The sequence below is a fragment of the Chrysemys picta genome, chromosome 1, assembly GCF_011386835.1.
Source record: "Chrysemys picta bellii isolate R12L10 chromosome 1, ASM1138683v2, whole genome shotgun sequence".
Classification (NCBI taxonomy): Eukaryota; Metazoa; Chordata; order Testudines; family Emydidae; genus Chrysemys; species Chrysemys picta.
Window position 1 is genome coordinate 5,529,706 of NC_088791.1, and position 19,477 is coordinate 5,549,182.

At 48.5% G+C, this 19,477-nt stretch overlaps 1 protein-coding gene across 4 annotated transcripts in view; it reads left to right on the forward strand.

Moving 5' to 3' along the window:
- Positions 1-19,477, forward strand: part of TNPO3 (transportin 3) — an 83,362-nt gene that overhangs the window by 37,812 nt on the left and 26,073 nt on the right. For all 4 annotated transcript variants that reach the window (XM_065551741.1, XM_065551744.1, XM_005281295.5 and 1 more), the window contains exons 5-10: positions 6,259-6,402; positions 10,815-10,990; positions 15,326-15,464; positions 17,313-17,459; positions 18,256-18,363; positions 19,347-19,438. In XM_065551741.1, the coding sequence (XP_065407813.1) occupies positions 6,259-6,402; positions 10,815-10,990; positions 15,326-15,464; positions 17,313-17,459; positions 18,256-18,363; positions 19,347-19,438 (806 nt within the window). The remainder of the gene's footprint in view (positions 1-6,258; positions 6,403-10,814; positions 10,991-15,325; positions 15,465-17,312; positions 17,460-18,255; positions 18,364-19,346; positions 19,439-19,477) is intronic.

Below are 19,477 nucleotides of genomic sequence, written 5' to 3' on the forward strand. Positions count from 1 at the left end.
CCAACTGTAAGCAGTAGGCCAAGGATTGAGTTTGGTCATGGAGCCTTAACTACCCCTCCAGCTAGTCAGGATTTGAGACACAGAGAGGGGCCGTTTGGGGAGGAAACTGGCACAGAACAAAGAGTGGCAGTGCTTAAAGGCCTTCAGTCTCCTGGGCTGTCAGTCCAGCAGCCCTCACTGGCACTAAATGCATTTAGACATCAGGCCCTACTTGAATCGCGGCTGGGCTGTGGACAAGCTCTGGAAAATCAGGGACAAGTCATCATTATTATTATTTGCTGTAATAAGGCCCGTTGTTGTTTTTCCACGGTCAGCCGCCCGTGGCTGAGAGTGGGGACTCCTGCTGTCGAAATTGTGGTGGAAGCCTAATATTGCGGGGTCTGCAATATCGTGAATTAAGTAGGACCTTCTTTGTAGATCAAAACAGATGAGGGATCCCAGACCATTCGCTTATCTTATTTTAATATACAAGGAGACTGTGGCAGAGAGAACCTTTAACGTAATTCTAGAATGAGAGGTATTGATTTGTCAGAATAAGAACCTGGGGATTTACGGCTACCTAAAGGCCATCTTTTTTATCTTATTTTTACCACGAGTTCTTTCTTGACTTACCCACGCCCTTCGTGCAATGTAGTGTCCCGTAGAGTTCACCCAAAGGATGAGATATGGTGGCAGATGGAAAAATCAGCACCCACAGGTGAATTTCTAGTTGCTTTCCCACTGGTGTGCCGCTGAGGAGAGTTGGGGCTCACCAGGGAGCTAACTGCTTGAGGACATTGGTGCTCAACAAGGCTTGTGACTTGGGTTTGAGGGTGAAATGAATCAACCCGTCTCCAAAGCAGTTCACAGAGATTGAAAGGAGCTGACTAGAATATATCCAGCCCCACTCCACTCGGTCAGTGTTTTCCCAAGGATGCTTTACTCATTTCCGACTAAATTATTTGAACTAAATACTCAGGAGAGACCAATCTGGACCCCCCTCCTCCCCCCTCCAGGCTGTACTGAAGTACAGCCCCCATACACATTAATGCAGAGCTCCTCATTACTTTTTACCATTTCACATTGCTTATTTAAATGGGAAATACAACGTGCCCCCCAGCTGTGCATAATAAGGCTGTTAATATCCTAGAACCCCAGATGGAATTGCATTTTGATGTATTATAATTATAATAGATGGTAACAGAAATGATTTTTTTGCTTTGCAGCCCACGCTTTCTCTGCTTCTCTCCTTTCGCTGCCCTGCGCATCTGTGTGTGCTTTGCTCTCTGTTGCCCAAGCTTTTCCTCCAGCTGCTTTCCTTTTGCTTCAGCTCTGCTGGCCATCATTTTTCTCATTTTCATAGCTGCTGGAGTTGGAACCGATCTGTTAAGTTGCATAGCTCTCTTCTTCTCCACCCTCAAAACCACCTCTCGCTTAATGCAGGTTCATTCCCCAGGGTGCCTTCAGCGCTCGTCGAATCCAGTTTTGAATGACACCAGTGATGTGGGTCGCCACTTCCTGTGAGGGAATTATCCCATCACCTGACCAAGCTCACCCTAAATTTTCCACTACTCCTAGTTACAGAACTTCATAAGATGTCAAATTCAGGAGTGGCAGAAGCGCCCTAAAAGTGAGGGGGACACTGAACCATGGTCCTGCCCCCAATGCCACCCACTGCCCCCCAAGGCCCCGCCTTCCCTCTTTTAAAAGTGCTAAGGCCCTGGCCCCTCCCCCACCCCATTCCGGCGCCCCGGATCAAATTCCCTTCTCAGTTTGATGCTACACCCTTGGTTATTTGCAGACAGTTATGGTCCCTTCTAGCCATTGTTTAGCTGTGCCATATGTAGAATATTTAACCTTACTTTGTGAATCAACACTCTTGCCCATTTCTAATTCCTTTTGTTCTCTGGATCCCCTCTAGCTTGTTTGTATCTTTCTGATTGCTCAGAATTGGGCATAGTATTCTGGGTTGTGCTCTCAAGCCGTAAAGAGGCTTCCTGCAATGTGATGGGGTACTTCTGCCCAAAAGCATCTCCAAATCATATGAAGCATATTGCCCTTTTTTGCTATCCTGTAACAAGCACCTCCAATTCATTGTCCAATATCGTCTTGTGTTTGTCTTGACTCCCCTGCTTTCCATATCTCTCCTTTGTTAAATCTCACTTTATTTTCAGCTCATATGTCTTCAGTCTAGGTCCTTGTATTTGTGTCCTTGTTGCTGCTTGTAACTTCTCCCCCACACTCTTCATCCCCAACTGTTTAGTTTCATGTTTGGTTAACATGCTGGTTGCTTCCTTTTTCCAGATCATCAGTGAAGATGCTAAATAATTACTCCTGGGGGAATTCTACATCACTGCACATGCGCAGAATTCATGTCCCCTGCAGATTTTTGTTTCCATATAGAAAAATGACTTCTGATGGGGAAGCAAAGGGAAGCTGCAAGAGTGGTCACACGCCCCTCCCTGGCAGCATAGGCAGGTCGATTTGAGCTCCTGGAGCAGCTGGTAGAGACGTAAATCTCTGCAGGGACGGCTTGGCAGTCATGCATGTGAGAGAGAGAGAGACTCTGTCCCTCTCACTTGCTATGGCAGCATGCTTGGCATGGAAGAGCAGGGCATTGGGGTGTTTCTGAGGAGGTAGGCGTGGGGCAGGCTCTGTCCCCTCAGGCAGAGCAGAATGTAGCAGCCTGCCTGCTTAGTGAATTGTTCCCATTGTCTTTGTGAATTCCCCAGGAGTATAAAACAGGTGTAAAAGTTTTAAGTCTCCTTTACATTGCCAGAGTGGTGTAAAGGACAGTGTGGCCTTAGAAATGCTTATGGTGCTTTAGTGATTAGAACTGAACTAAATTTTTGGACTGAAAACAATTCCTATCAAAATGTGCTCCACGAACTGTTTGCTGCTGACCTATTTGGAGATGGTCAGTAGCCCATATAAATCATGAGTTGGAGTCCCCAGCCCACCCTTGCTCTTCAGTTGCCTGTGATGTAACACTGAGCATATGGCTGCATATATTTGTTGTCTAATAACTAGAAATAAAAGGTCAAACCTAGCTACATTACTGGGTGGGGGAGCGGTGTTGGGGATTTTCTCCAATGCTCCCCACAGCCATTCTCCATCCATTGTATTGTAGTTTAAATAAATTACCAAAACAATTTAAACCAGCATGATTGTATTGAATTATTTTGACAAATAAAATATGCACCAGGAGTATAAATAATATTGGTGTTAACCTGGTTCTGTGGTATGACCCGGTACCGCACTCAACTCCAGTTTATTACCTTGCTGTCCAGAATTCCTCATTTTCATGTGTTCAAATGGCTTCTGAAGTTTAATTCTTTTCTCTTAAAATTTAACGGGGAGCTTAACGCTTAGTTTAAAAGTTCAAAAAGGCTGCCTCCATACAAACGTATTGCCGAGAACAGGAGCAGGGGAGGTTAGGAACATGGGGTCAGACCACACTGTTCCAATCAGTTAGGTATCCCGTGTCCAGTGGTGGCCAATATCTAATGCTTCAGAGGCAGATCGATTATGTGTCTGCTCTTCCTCTCTACCCTTCCCCCACCCCAAAAACAAACAAAAAAACCCAAAAACCCCACAGCATACAGTGCACCTGCATGTATAAGGATGGCCATGGAGAACATGTTCCTAATTTTGCCAGTTGCTTTAATCCAGATTCTGAAAGTCTTTCAGACTTTAAGGTCAGAAGGGACCATCGTGATCAGCTAGTCTGACCTTCTGCACCTTGAAGGCCACAGAACCTCACCCTGGAGCCTGTACCAGACTTAGCTGGTTTAAGTTCCAACCTAGTTTAAAGCCTAGGTTCTATCTTTATGGGTCTGCAGAGATGTTACCCCTAAAACGTTGTGCTGCTTTTTCGCTCTAGCCACCCCGGGCACTTTCTCTGTGAAGAGAGAGAAGCCGGCTGTCTGACTGGTTAATTGGTTAGATGAGCAAGCTCATGTCTCTCTGATTGCTGATTAGTAGAGATGATGTGGGAAGCCGGGGTTAGTCAAAAGCTGATGGTGGATCATGACCAGGCCAGCTGGACCCACTGGTAGAATCTCTGAACATGTTCCACCACCACGACCCTCCCGAAGTCTGAAAGGAAAAGTGGCTTTTGGCAGCACAGTGGCAAGTCTCTGGTGATAGCTGCTGATGGTCCGTCTGCAGATACGTCTGCTGAGAGGAGATCGTGGCCAGTGATTTCTTGGGCCAGCCTGTCATTTGTTGGCTTTGCCAGGCAGACTGCACCCATGTGTTTGGTTTGCCTGGCGTGTTTAATGGAACTTTGGGGGCCATGATACGTAAATTCATAAATGAGCACTCCAGTGATTGGGACTTAGTGTTGCAGCAGTTGCTCTTTGCTTACAGGGCTGTACCACATCCCAGTTTAGGGTTTTCACCATTTGAACTTGTATATGGCCGTGAGGTTAAGGGACTATTACAGTTGGTAAAGCAGCAATGGGAGGGGTTTGTGCCTTCTCCAGGATCTAACATTCTGGATTTTGTAAACAACCTACAAAACCTCCTCCGAACCTCGTTAGCCCTCGCTAGAGAAAACCTAAACGATGCTCAGGAAGAGCAAAAAGCCTGGTATAATAAACATGCCAAAGAGCGTTCCTTCAAAGTAGGGGACCAGGTCAGACAACGCAAGTTTCCTTTGCAAAGTCTAGAGTGGGCATTTTAATGGGCTGCCTGAAGAGCAAAAAGAAATCGGGTGTCTGTCTAGGATTTAACTTGTATATAGAACTCGCGTAGGATTTAGCTCAGATATTTTTTTTTAAGTTACTTATATTTAGGGGTCTACCAAATTCTTCGCAGCTGTGAAAATTGCATTATGGACCATGAAATCTGGTCTCCGGCCACCCAGCTCTGAAGGCAGAGCAGAGAGCGGCGGGCGCTGCCCTGGCGCCAAGCTCTCAAGTCAGCCCGGCCAGCAGCCGCTGCTTTCCGCTGTGCCTTCCGAGCTAGGTGCCCGGGCAGCGCAACCCCCAGCATCAGCACAGAAGTAAGGGTAGCAATACTGCGGCCCCCTAATAGGCTTGTGACCCCCTTTTGGATCTGGGCCCCTAGTTTGAGAAATGCTATAGGAGAAGTCGCACAATTTTCTTCAGGGATATGTAACACCTCTGCAACATTTTCTATTTATGCCGTGACCAACCCATGAAATTTGTGTGATTTCTCCACGATCTAAGTAGACCCCCTACTGTCTAATAAAACCTCTGTCTAATAAGAGTCCTCGAGAGGCTGTAATAATGTACAGAGCTACTAGCCTTCTGGACTAGACTGTCAAGTGAACAGTAAGCATGACGCTCTTGATATGGAAAGCTGTGAAACTTGTAGGCTCCATTCTCCCTGGAGATGGGATGGGCCAGGGTCCGCTCAAGCCCTGACTCGGCAAAACATGAGGCTGTTTTTCTAGCTTAGCACAGCAAGGGCCCCCTTTGGATGGGTCCTGGCAAACCTTGTCAGTGGGGTTGCTGATGGACAACAGAAGGCCCCCTCCCCCAGGGCTGAGGGCTCCGAGCCACAGTCAGAAATAACTCCCCAGTTTCTTACCGCATGATAGTGTAACGAGTGTCCTCAAGTGGGCCCGAACGCTGCCTTTTACCTTTCAAAGCCCTCCCCGCGAAGCTAGCGATGCGAGTGTATTTTGCAGCAGTGAGCGTAAGGAAATCTTAACTTGAGACTTGGCAAACATGAAGCTCATTAGGGCCGGGCTTCAGCTATCTTTGAGACAGGACCCTGCAGGAAATTGATGTGCCGTGGACGGGTGAACAGATTCCAGGCTGCTTTTCTCACCATGCGCTGTCACTGCAGTTGAAGTCAATTGACGTGCTTGGCTCAGTCCCTAGATCACGTGGGGGGGCTTGTCTATTTAAGCAGGGCGGAGGTGGGGGGCGATGTCTGAAGTCATCTCCTATCTCGTGCTTGCTTCACTTGTCCTGCCAGACTGACGTTCTGGGTATGGTACGTGGCTCGTGTTTCTTGCCATGCGCTTTTCTCGAGAGGCTGATTTTAGGCGTGGGGGTGTCATTTAGTGATATAGATGAGTCTCTTCATGTTGACACTGATGGGGGCGGGAATTGTGGTTTTAAATACAGTTCGTCCCTCAACGATCACGTCATGGATGCTGCGTACCATGAAATGCTGATCCTCTCTGTTCACGGCTTCCAGAAACATGTTGTACACAGGAGGGCGTCAGTTTCATGCTTGTGGAAACGAACTGGTAACTTTGGGTCTCTAACCAATTCTCCATCCCTGCCCTTTCTCCCCTAGATGACCTGTGTGGAGAAAGCAGGTAACGATGAGAAGATGCTGATGAAAATTTTCCGCTGCCTGGGGAGCTGGTTCAACCTGGGAGTTCTGGATAGTAACTTCATGGCCAACAGCAAGTTACTGTCCCTCCTCTTCGAGGTGCTGGTGAGTATTCGCTCAGGCCATTGAACGAGCTTCTCTCTGCCCGGGAAGAACGATGGTCACTTTTTACCAGGAGAGGAACAGCAAAACTTTGAAATCAGTTTGGAATCCCTGTGCAGATTTGTTGTAAACATTGGCGCACTAGGATGATCGCTCATTGGTGGCCTGCATGCAGGTCATAAAGAGAAGTTTACTCCCCTTCCTGGGCCCTTTCCTCTGTCTTGAGTATGATGCCCGACCCATCTCTTAGCCCACTGTGCTGCTCGCTGTGCACTAGGTCGTCCCCTGTGCCCCAAATAGCACTGCTTGGTGCCCCCCAGATTTCTAGCCTGAAGGCTGTCAAGAACTGGCAACTTGGAGAAGTGGGTGTCAACAGGAGCACAGGAATCTCTTAAGAGCAAGAGTCCAGTTCTGGCCAAGCCTCCCAGCAGCCAGGAACTCCCCGTCTTCCCTTGCTCGTTGCCTTCTAGTGGCACTTGGAAAATCGGGTAGGTCCCAGATGACTAACACTTGGTAACATCGAATTTCCTCAGCTAAAGAAAAAAATACTTTTTAAGTGCTTCCTCTGCCCTCATGTCAGGTCCCGAGTTCAGGATTCCAGTTCTCTGGAACCAGCTGCTGCTATTGCTGACCTGAGATGTGCAGAGAACGTGGGGAAACGTTCTTGACCAGAATGCTGAATCCTGAACTCGGGACTGGACAGGGAAGTGGAGGAGGGGGTGATGCTTATGTTCTCTGTGAATTTCCAATCTAATCCTATTCTGTTCTGCGTCAGGGACCGTGAAGGCGAATGACGAAGGTTCTTTGTGAACAGACTGGGATGAAGTTAGCCCCAAGCACAGCATGTTGAAGGGGAGGGTTGAAGATGTCATTTTTAGCCTTAACTGAGCAAAGGGCTGTGGCTCATGGAGTTGGGGAGGAAACCTCACTCCATTTCTCTAGAGTGAAATAGGCAGGGAAAAGAGCAACTCAAACAAAATCCTGGTTTTCTGAGCTGCAAAGGGATTATTGGGGGATTGGTAGGTGACGGCCCCTGGGCCCAAAACACAACAGACGTAGAATGCGAATGTAAGATCTGTTCTCCAGTTTGGCTGCATACCATAGGGGAGGGAGAAACCTGCACCACCTTCAGGGTCATCATCCGTCTCAATCTCTAGCTATTCAGATAGTGAAAAGAACCATGAATTTCTTGTCCTGCTGCATTTGAAAGTCCTTGATCTGAGCGGCATGAACATTTTCAAGGACACCTTCTCGCCCCCTGGACTCCATTATTCCCTACAGCTGCATTTCTGTCGTAAGCCCTACTGCCACAATCCTTCCTCTGTGTAGCTTGGGATTCAGCAGTTCTATCCCCAGATGGGTCACGAAATGGCTCACTGTACTGTTCCCAGTTATAGTACATTGGGACAGGACAGGACTGGCATGGGAGTGGGGTGGCATTGGATTGCAGAAACCTTGTTGGTCATGCCGGATCCTGTAATCTTGGCAAACCCAGTGGTTCTACTTTCTGGCAGACAATACTTCTGAAAAGACGTTCACAAAGTTCTAGTAGATCTGGTCTCCTATTCGCACAGTCTGGCCCATTCATCATCAGTTTTCTCAACTTCTATTAAGAGGCTACTTTGTCTAGTTCACTGGTGTGTCAACTTTTCCTGTCATGCCCCACCCCCCTTTCCAGTAATGGAATCTGTCTGTGCTTCCCCCTCCATTACTAGCACAGGAGTTTGGGCTGACCGAGGAGCTGGGGCTAGAGGCAGAGTTGGGCTGGGGGCAGGGTGACCAGAGGGAAAGTGTGTGAAAAAAGAGCCTATGTAAGAGAGAGCCTCCAAAATCGGGACTGCCCCTATAAAATCGGGACATCTGGTCACCCTAGCTGGGGGTGGAGCGGAGCTGGGGTGGGTGGCAGGGGGCCGGGCAGGGAGTGTGGGGGCTGGCCTGGACCTCGCCACCGAACGCCCCTCCCCCCCAAACGTTCCTCTGTGCCCCTCTAGGGGGGTGCACCCACAGTTTGGGGACCACTGGTCGAGTTGTTAGAGCACGAGGCTGGGAGCCAGGGCTCCTGGATTCCATTCCAGCTTCTGTCACTGATGTTCTTTGTGACCTGAAGTAAGTTTGACTTCAACTTCTGTCTGTTTTCCCCATCTGCGAAATGAACATTGCTAGCAGTTGCTGTTACTGAACACTTCAATTAAGGCTGAGTTCAAGGTTTTATACTAATCTCATTTTTAGGTGCTCATAACTTTCTCCATCATATACAAGGTGGGCGAGATAATCTCTTTTGTTGGATCAACTTCAGTTGGTGAGAGAGAGAGAAGCTTTCGAGCCACACAGAGCTCTTCTCCAGGTGTGGGAAAGGTACTCCCAGTGTCTCAGCTAAATGCAAGGTGGAGCACATTGTTTAGCATAAGTAGTTATGCTGGTCCCTTAGAATATGCTAAACAATCTGTTCCACCTTGCATTTTAGCTGTGATGTTCAGAGTACCTTTCCCAGACCTGAAGAATCGATGGCTTGAAAGCTTGTCTCTCTCTCACCAACAGAAGTTGGTCCAATAAAAGAGATTACCTTCCCCACCTGGCACCTTTAATATCCTGGTATTGACATGGCTACAACACTGCATCCATCATATACAGGTCTTCCAGGCTGAAATTTACCATGCTTAAAGGTGAATTGTTTCGTAAGGCTTTGAGCAAGGTGCCTTTAACACTTGTTTGCATTATGCAAGTGTTGGAATAAAGTTCTCTCCAGCCGCACGGGATTTAAAATATTCGAACGTTGTTAACTTTCCAGGCTAGAAGCATAAAACTTGGCTTGGTTTGTAATCCTCATCAAAGAAACAAAATTGGCTGTAGATTTTCCAAGTTCTGAACATGTAAGTTAATATTTTGCTCGTGCACAGTACAGCGTTTTTATCTCTCCTTTTTCTGACACCTTTAACTTAGAACAGCTAACTCAGGAAAGTCTTTCTCCATATGTGTGGAAACCCCAAAGTGCTCCAGTAAAACAGGAAAATTAAATGCAAAAACTCGCATTAATACAACATGAAGGTTGAAGAGCTGAGCTAAGCACACACAAGTGGTACAGGTTTCTCCTGCATTGTTTGCTCAGACCCAGAGGTGAAAGTATAAGCCGGTCCGGTATGGTGTACCGGCAAGAGCCAGTACGCCGTGCCGGACTGGACCGGCTTCCGCGGTGGTGATTTAAAGGGCCCAGGGCTCCAGCCGCTGCAAGGAGCCCTGGGCCCTTTAAAGCGCCGCCGGAGCTCCAGCAGCCGGGCTCCCGCAGTGATTTAAAGGACCTGGAGCTCCGTGGCAGCCGGAACCCCGGGCCCTTTAATTCATCCCTGAGCCCCGGGGCTCCCAGCCGCCTCTGCGGCTGGTAACTCAGGGTGATTTAAAGGCCACACCTCTTCTGGAAGAGGCCATGCCTCTTCCGGTTGAGACCACACCCCTGCTCAGGACTCCGGCATACAGGTAAGTCCTTTAGGTTACTTTCACCCCTGCTCAGACCTGTTGCATGGATGAGGTATTGTCTCATGTTTTATTATTGTGCCATTATTAAATGGGTAACTTGCTTTGCATTTGTTGCACGATACAGTCGAAGCAAACAAAAATGCAAATCAAGGTTCCCATTTAACACTGGAAAGAGGAATAGACAGCACTTAATGCAGGAAACAAGTCTGAGTTAATGTTGCAGTAGAAACTGTTCTCCTCTGGGGTTTTCTGACTTCTGAGTGCTCAGCTTTTCAGCCTGCATGTGACATTCATGCTAGTTTTTGCAGTTAATTCCTCCCTCCCCTTCCTTGTTCACCAGGGATTGTGCTGCTTAATTATTTAACGTTTGCAAAATGCTTAAGGATCCCCTTATGAAAAGGCATCTATAGGTGTGCACCAGATTACTGCTATTCCTTTGTTTCCTCTCCTCTTCGCTGTCTCCTCTCTCCTTCTTTGTACACCAGCCCTGTCTCCTTTCCTAATTGCTCTGTGCCCTATGGGAGCTATTAAAGCTTCTGTGAAATGAGCCTTGCACAATGGCCATGAATGTTTACCGGGCCGGGGCACCCTAAGGATAATAAAAGCAGTATTTTATTCGCACTTCAGAGGGGTGTGTCCCCGTTCTCCCCCACCCAAGGAGAAAGGGGCTAGTACAATTTTTCCATGGTGCTGAGATTTCAGTCATTCTGTTCCACCTCTTTGTGCCGTGTAGGGAAGCCAGAAGGGTTCAATGGAGGCAAAGGTCCTTTGCCCTCTGGGTATAGCAGCAGGCTATGCAGGGCTGGCAAAGGAGGTGGTGTGGGGAGAGCTGTGTACTAAGAAACGTGCCTTGGTATTTGGGACCAAACAAAAGCTTCGTTAGGTGCAGCCTCATTTATCGCTCCTTAGTCACCTGGCTCCTTTCCTCCCCTCCTGTCCCGCAGCGACAAGACAAGACGTCCTCAAACCTGCACGAGGCCGCCTCTGACTGCGTGTGCTCGGCGCTCTACGCCATTGAAAACGTGGAGACCAACCTGCCCCTCGCGCTGCAGCTCTTCCAGGGAGTCCTGACGCTGGAGGCCGCCTATCACATGGCTGTGGCCCGGGAGGATTTAGACAAGTAAGCAAATGAGCCTCGCCGATAATTAACTGTCAACGTGTCTGTTGAGCGCTATTCTTGGCCTCGGCCGTGTTTGTGCAGCGCTCTGGAGTGTCGTGTGCAAATGATGGCTTACGGAACAGAGACAGCTGAGTTAATGACGCTTTCCTTTGCCGGCAGTCCGCCAGCCTGGAATTGCCGGGGGCGAGCAGCCCGAGCTTGGGCAGGCAGGAGGGAGCGTTGCATGCGCGCTGGTGCTTTCCCAGCTCTTCTTTGCTCTTATCAAAGGGCAGCAGAAGACGTGCCGCTATGCGGCTCTCGTTGAGGGATGAGAGAGAGTGGAACGGCTGAGCCTTGGAGCACTACAGCCTGGCACTTGTCATGCCTTCCATCTCCGGAGTTCTGTACCGACGTCAAGGAGCCCCTCTTGTTGGTTTTATTATGTTAGCATCTAGCTGCTCCAGCCAAGATCGAGGCCTCGCTCGGCTTGTACAGTGCCTAGCACAATAAGAGGGTTTACAGTGCAGATGGACAAGACAGAATAAAGGGTAAAAGGAGAAACAAAGGCAAGAGAAGGGAAGTGAGTTGGCAGATCTCTTGTGGCAGTACTCGCCCCCCCCCCCCCCCCCGGGGGGGGCGGCCAGTGTTCCTTGCTACCTCCCTCTGAAGTCAGCACTATCAGAGGGGGAAATGGAGGTGAAGAGGGTAGTGGCTTTCCATGGATCACATCCCAAATCACTCCTAGAACTAGCATTATAACTCCAGAGCGAAACTCCCAGTCCTGTGCTCAGCCCACTAGGCCATGCTGTCAGTTACACAATGCTGTGCTGTCGGCCCTCGGGACCTGAGAGAGGGCAAACAGGGAGACTTTACGTTCTGCAATCAGCCCTCACTGTCTCTATGGTCTTGGTTTTGATCTTCCTCCTTCAAACAGAATAGCAAAGCTGGTTAGTTTGAGGACAGGTTTTTATTTTTCAGCTCAGCCCCTCAAATTGTTTTCTAAAGATATTTTAAGCACAGCAATCCTGTCTTCTAACACAAATTGCCTCGCTGTCTGAAACATGCTGCTGTAAAATTCAAGGCTGATAAAGCTGGTTCACGTACTTGTGTATCATATGATGTCGCACAGTCCCTCCATTCTGGTACTGTATGTCCTGTTCTTGTGCTGAATGCATCTGAGGCTGATTTTGGTCGACTTCTTGGGATCTGTTTGCAGCTGTGGAGATGGTTTTCATAAACTTTCTCCTGAGCCACAGTCTCGTCGTTGTCCTGGGTACGTATTAAATTTTCACTCTGAGGAACCTTATTTAGACCAGCAGTGGTCTTCACTTTCATCAGAACATCCTGGAATCCATAAAGGGAGAGGCAATTCTTGATGTAGTCCTAAGTGGAGCACAGGATCTGGTCCAAGAGGTGAATATAGCTGGACCACTTGGTAATAGCAACCATAGTGTAATTAAATTTAACATCTGTGTAGAGGGGAAAATACTAAAACCCACCGCAGTACCATTTGACTGCACAAAGGGTTAACTACACAAAAACGAGCAGGCTAATTAAACGGAAATTAAAAGGAGCAGGCACAAGTGAAATGCCTGCAAGCTGCAGGGAAACTATTTAAAAACAGCATTATAGAGGCTCAAACTAAATGCATTCTCTCTTCCTCTCCCCCCCCCCCCCCCCCCGAACAGTAAAAGGACCAAAAAATGCCACCATGGCTAAACAGCCGAGTAAAAGTGGCAGTTAGAGGCAAAAAGGCAGCTTTAAAAATTGGAATCATAGAACCAAAGAATATCAGGGTTGGAAGGTCCTCAGGAGGTATCTAGTCCAACCCCCTGCTCAAAGCAGGACCAATCCCCAACTAAATCAAGCCACATCCTACTGAGGAAAATGGAAAGGAGCATAAACTCTGGCAAGTCAAGTGTAAAAGTGTCATAAGAATTGCAGAGCAACTAGCTAAAGACACAAACTAACAGCCGTTTTTTTTAAGTACATCAGAAGTGGGAAGCCTGCCAAACGCAGTGGGGCCACTGGATGATCAAGGTGCTAAAGGAGCACTCCTGGAACACAAGGCGGTGGCAGCGAAGCTAAATGAATTCTTTGCATTGGTCTTTTCTGCAGTGGATGTGAGGGAAATTCCCACACCTGAGCCATCCTAGGTGACAGATCTGAGGAACTGCCCTAAATTGAGGTGTTTTTGGAATAAATTGATAAATTAAACAGTAATAAGCCACCAGGACCAGATGGTATTCACCCAAGAGTTCTGAAGGAACTCAAATAGGAAATTGCAGAACTACTAACTGTGATATGTAACTTATCACTTAAATCAGACTCTGAACCAAATGATTGGAGGACAGCTAATGTAAACCCGATTTTTTATTTATTTAATTTTTAAAAAGCTCCAGCGGTGATCCCGGCAATTACAGGCCGGTAAGCCCAACTTCAGTACACGGGAAATTGGTTGAAACTAGAGTCAAGGATTAAATTATCAGACAACTAGATGAATACAATATGGTTGGGGAAGAGTCAACACGGCTTTTGTAAAGGGAAGTCATGTCCCCTCAATCTAGTATTGAGGGCTTCAACAAGCATGTGGACAAGGGGATCCAATGGATATAGAGTACTTAGACTGTCAGAAAGCCTTCGATGTTTCACATGCCAAAGGCTCTTAAGCAAAGTAAGCAGTCATGGGATAAAAGAAGGTCCTCTCCTAGATCAGTAACTGGTTAAAAGATAGGAAACAAAGGGGAGGAATAAATGGTCAGTTTTCACAATGGAGAGAGGTAAATAGTGGGGTCCCCCAGGGGTCTGTACCGGGACCTGTGCTATTTCACAAATTCATAAACTGTCTGGAAAAGGGAGTGAACAGTGAAGTGGCAAAGTTTGCAAAGGGATCTCACTAAACTGGGTGACTGGGTAACAAAATAGCAGATAAAATTCAATGTTGATAAGTATAAAGTAATTCACATTGGAAAACATAATCCCAGCTATGCATACAAAATGAGGGTCTAAATTAGGTTACCACTCAAAAAAGGGGTATTGGAATCATTGTGGATAGTTTTCTGAAAACATCCGCTCAATGTGCAGCAGCAGGAAAAACAAAAAGCTAACAACATAAGGAACCATGAGAAAGGGATAAATAATAACACAGAAAATATCATGTTGCCTCTATATAAATCCATGGTACGTCCGCATCTTGAATGCTGTGTGCAGGTCTGGTCGCCCCATCTCAAAAAAGATACATTAGAATTGGAAAAGGTACTACAGTGAAGGTCAACACAAATAATTAGGGGTCTGGAACAGCTTCTATATGAAGAGAGATTAAAAAGATTGAGATTGTTCAGCTTAAAAAAGAGATGACTAAGGCGGGAATGTGATAGAAGTCTGTACAGTCATGACTGGTGTGGAGAAAGTGAACAGGGAATTGTCATTTGTCCCTTCCCATAACACAAGACCCAGGGGTCACCTGATGAAATTAATAGGCGGTAGATTTAAAACAAACCTAACGAAGTACTTCTTCACACAAAGCACAGTCAACCTGTGGAACTCGTTACAGTGGGATGTTGCGAAGTCTGGAAGCATAACTGGATTAAAAAAAGAATTCGTTAAGTTCCTGGAGGATAAGTCCATCAGTGGTTATTAGTCAAGATGGTCAACAATGCAACCCCATAGTCTGATTATCCCTAAACCTCTGACTGCCTGAAGCTGGAAGTGGACAACAAGGGCTGGATCACTCGAGATTGCCTTGTTCTGTTCATTCCCTCTGAACATCTGGCTCTGGCCACTGTTGGAAGAAAGGATACTGGGCTCAGTGGACCGTTGGTCTTGACCCAGGAGGGCCATTCTTAGTTCAGATTTTGTTAAGCACATAACTCCCACAAATCTCATGTTCTTCAGCACATTGTAACCCCATTTCCCTGAATTTGGGGGGTGAATTAGAAACATCTCTGGATAAAAAGGCAGCTGAAATGGAAGGATTCAGTGTACTCCCGCCTCCGAGATGACTGCTTAGTTCAGTGGTTCTCAAACGTTTGTACTGGTGACCCCTTTCACATAGCAAGCCTCTGAGTGCGACCCCTCCTTCTAAATTAAAAACACATTTTTATATATTTAACACCATTCTAAATGCTGGAAGTGAAGCGGGGTTTGGGGTGGAGGCTGACAGTTCGCGACCCCCCATATAATAACCTCGTGACCCCCCCGAGGGGTCGCGACCCCCAGTTTGAGAACCCCTGGCTTAGTTCATGTTAGCTTCAGGAGGCTAATGCTGTACATAAGTAGGAGACACTTTCTCCCTGTGTGTGCGATATCACTGGGTATTTGCATGCGAAACATGACTTGCTTCACTTCCTTCCACAGGGTTCTCAATTACTGCCGCGTCTTCACTGAACTCTGCGAGACGTTTCTGGATAAAATTGTTTGTACGCCAGGCCATGGGCTGGGGGACCTGCGCACGCTGGAGTTGTTGCTGATCTGTGCAGGCCATCCACAGTATGAGGTAGGATTCAGTGGGTTACTCGCTCTTCTTTCTCAGTCAGATCTGCAGAAAGCTTTTCTTTATAGCCTAGCAAGCGTGGGCAGGTTTCAGATCCCATTCCCTAGTGGCCTTGAAAGCCTTGCTCCGAATTTGTGGTGCAAAAGGTATTGTTTAACTCGTCCGTGATGGGATAGACAGCCCCGAGGCAGCCTCTCCCGATGGAAGAGGTACGGGAAAGTCCCTTGTCCGTTTGCTTGAAAGCATTTTAAACCTCTCATGTGCTAGGAGCTGTATCTTGCTTCCTGCATCTCCTCTGTGCAACAGTCAGTCAGGGTCAGCCTTAGGGAAAATGGATTCCTAGGTGAACTTGTATTTTGGTGCCCCCTGCTGCCTCCCTGGGCTCCCCACTTCCTTTGCCCCCAGCTGTGCTGCCTGCTCCCTGACCCATTGCCCCAAGCTCCCTTCTGTGGCCTCACACCCCAGGCCTGCCTCACTCACCACGGCACCCTGGGCAGTTGCTCACCCATAAGACTAGCCCTTGTAACAGTCATGGGTTGGGTTTTTGGGTTTTTTTTTCAATGTTCCACGTAGCTAAATTTTCTCTGAGGCTTACGAGGTAGCGGCGATTTCTTGCATTTCCACCCAAATCAGATGAGCGATCTCCTCTCCCCTCACTTCCCCCCGGCACATTTCTGCACACCACCTGACACTCAGAATAGCAAAATATCACACGTAAGATGTGGGTTTTCCCCTTCATTTCCCCCGATCTCCCACTCTTGGGATATCCCCTGGGACAGTTTGATTAGCTAAAATCTTGCTGACCGCTCCCTAGTTGGATTTGCTGTGCCTCTTCTATTCAGATCTGTGTTCAGGAAATGTGCTCCCATCCAGAGGCACCGATTTACAGATTGGTGCTCGTTACATGTTGCACTAATACATGGTCACCAGCCAGCCCTGGTTTCAGAACTACCTAGACGCACGTCACTTTATTTGGCATGTAGAACTTTACTGATGGAAGAGTCAAGCCTTTAAAATTAGTCACTTCACGTAGAAAAGTTGAAACTGGGCTGACTGGGTTTTAAGTAGGCTAGGGTGCCGTTAACCTCTAGAGGTGCGGGTTTTGAAACGCACAGTAGTCCCTTCGGCCGTATCTGCACACAGACTGGGTACCAGGATAACGGTCAGTTGGAGGGTGCCTTTTTTTGGCTGATAATTATACTGACGCTGCCCCTAGTATGGACACGGTTATACCGACATAAAGCATGCGTCTACTCATACAACTGTGTCCACACTCAGGGTGCAGCGCTTTCACTAGATGCAGCTCCTGTGTGTGGACCAGGCCTTGGGATGCGAGTCACATTCTCTTTCCATGGTTATTGGTGTGAATCATGCCTGAGCGAGGAGGGGATGGAAGTTACTGTTTGACAGATGTTTGACCTACATGAAATGAGCTGATGACTTCAACTGAGCTCCTAGTGAACTCTATGCAGTGCTGCAGGACACACTAGCAGTATCTGCAGAGGTCTGAAGCCAGGAGGCTGAATTACTCTTTTCCTCGGGGATGGCTCCCTAGGCCAGAGTACACCCAGCGTGGGGACATCTTCACTGTTATCTGCAGGGTCACTCATCCAAACCCTGCCCCGGCACTGACTGGTTTGATTTTTAAATCAACTGCTTAAACAACAAGCAAAAAACGCAGGTTTGTGAAGCCGAAGGAGCTGCTCATGGCTTTGTTGAGGCTGCAGGTGTCAGCGTGGAGCTTCTCTGCTGCGATCTAGGCAGCCTTCTGACCGACTTTCCGCACTAGGAGGATGGGGGCAAAATCCTGTCTGTGAAAATGACGAATGGCTGTTTTTCCTCTCCCAACAGGTGGTCGAAATTTCCTTTAACTTCTGGTACAGACTGGGGGAGCATCTGTACAAAACGGACGATGCAGTCATACACAGCATCTTCAAAGCCTACATCCAGAGGCTCCTGCATGCTCTGGCCAGACACTGTCAGCTTGACCCAGACCACGTAAGGCTGCGTTCCGCTCTCTTCTGTTTCCTCCCCTGTTCCAGTAGGCTGCTGTGGGTATGGCGGGGGCTGGTGAAATGCAGTTCACCTTCCCCACGCGCTGATTGTCAGTAAGGAGCCAGGCAGGTAACTAACGGCTCTGCGGTTAGGGATGGAGATGAGGGCGTTGGGCGGTAACGAAAACTGCCATATACTTAGAGAGCCTAATCTGACATCCCCTCCCTTCAGCAAGCCAGCTTGTGTTCCAGCAGAGAGGTCTGGCGGCCGTGCTGCCCTTGAATGAATCTCGGGTGGGCAAGTGTGTGATGGGGGCGTGGCTGGCAGGTCTCATTTTTGCTTTTGCCATCCTTGTGTCCAGTGTTTGGAATTGCAGGCTGAGGACGTTCACCTGACCGTCCTCCCCTCTGGTCACTGTCTCCCTTCTTGAAGGAGCCCTGAGCGGCTTGGAATACTTTGTGCCATCCCCGGCTATATTCCCCCACCTCCTGGAGACTTTGCATTGGTCTGAGAGCTCCATTTGCGGAGCTCAGGATGGGGAGAGGATCCGGCCTGTTAACGCAGGATGTGTGGAGTGGGCCGGTGATGCAGCGGGGCATCGCTTGACATAATGTTGGTGCTCCTGCTTTCCATCCCTTGAAATCCCCTTTGCCCGAGATGGCGAAGAGGATCACATGGTTTAGGGTGGCTTAATGTAATAGCTTGTCTGGCCCTTCCCTTGCTCTGTGGGTGAATTAGGATCTGGAAGTCCCCTTTGGCTGCTGTAACCCCAATTCCTCCAACCCTAAATCTCTGCTAGGAGGGTGTCCCGGAGGAGACAGACGACTTCGGGGAGTTCCGGATGAGGGTCTCGGACCTGGTGAAGGACTTGATCTTCCTGGTTGGATCGGTGGAATGTTTTGCCCAGGTGAGCCCCTAGTGATGCCGCCGCGGCTCCGGATAAGTTGCCTCGGAGGGGATTCCGTTACCTTCAGCGTGTTTAGCACGGCTTCACGCGCACAGGATGATGTCAAGTATCAGGGGGTAGCCGTGTTAGTCTGTATCTACAAAAACAACAAGGAGTCTGGTGGCACCTTAAAGACTAACAGATTTATTTGGGCATAAGCTTTCGTGAGTAAAAACCTCACTTCTTCGGATGCACCAAAGTGCATCTGAAGAAGTGAGGTTTTTACTCACGAAAGCTTATGCCCAAATAGTGCATCCGAAGAAGTGAGGTTTTTACTCACGAAAGCTTATGCCCAAATAAATCTGTTAGTCTTTAAGGTGCCACAGGATGATGTAATGTCCATATTCTATGAATGGATTGTTACCCTGAGATCCCATGTCTTCTCCTTGTGGCGGGGTTGGCTGCTCACCTCCACCATGCTGGCCAGAGTCAGCTCCTGGGTTGCCACATCCCCTACCACTCGCTGTTAGTTCAGAGCCCGCTCCAGCTCCCAGTGGAGCACGTACTCTCCCCCCTTGACAAAATGAAGGAGATCTCATACGTTCACCACTGTATGGTCTGGCTGGGCCCCACAGGCCATCTCTCAGGCCCCTTTCCTCTCTGCTGGCTGAAGCAATGCTGCGCTGCCCCTCCGGGCATTCAGCAGCGAGGACGCTGCAGTCACTCCCAGCTGTGTGATAAAAGCTGGTTCTTGGTGGCGGGGTGAGATCGCTGAGTGGGTCTCGTCACAGACCTCAGCACGCTTCAGGCCTCCTCAGACCGCGGCGCTGACCGTGAGAAATAGATCAGCCTTGGTGCAGAACCAGGCTCCAGAGAGCGCTGGGAAAGTGGTTTAGGAGGATGCAAACAGGTAAGTTCTGCCACTTCCCGAGGAGCGGTGCTACCCTGCTGCTGCCCCGGCTTTCTTAATCCTCCTGTGTGACTGACTCTCTCTCTCCCCACAGCTTTATGCTACCTTGAAGGACGGGAACCCTCCCTGGGAGGTGACGGAAGCTGTTCTCTTCATCATGGCCTCTATAGCCAAGAGCGTTGACCAGTGAGTATCAGGCCCTGCCGGCGTCTGGGAAGATGAGCG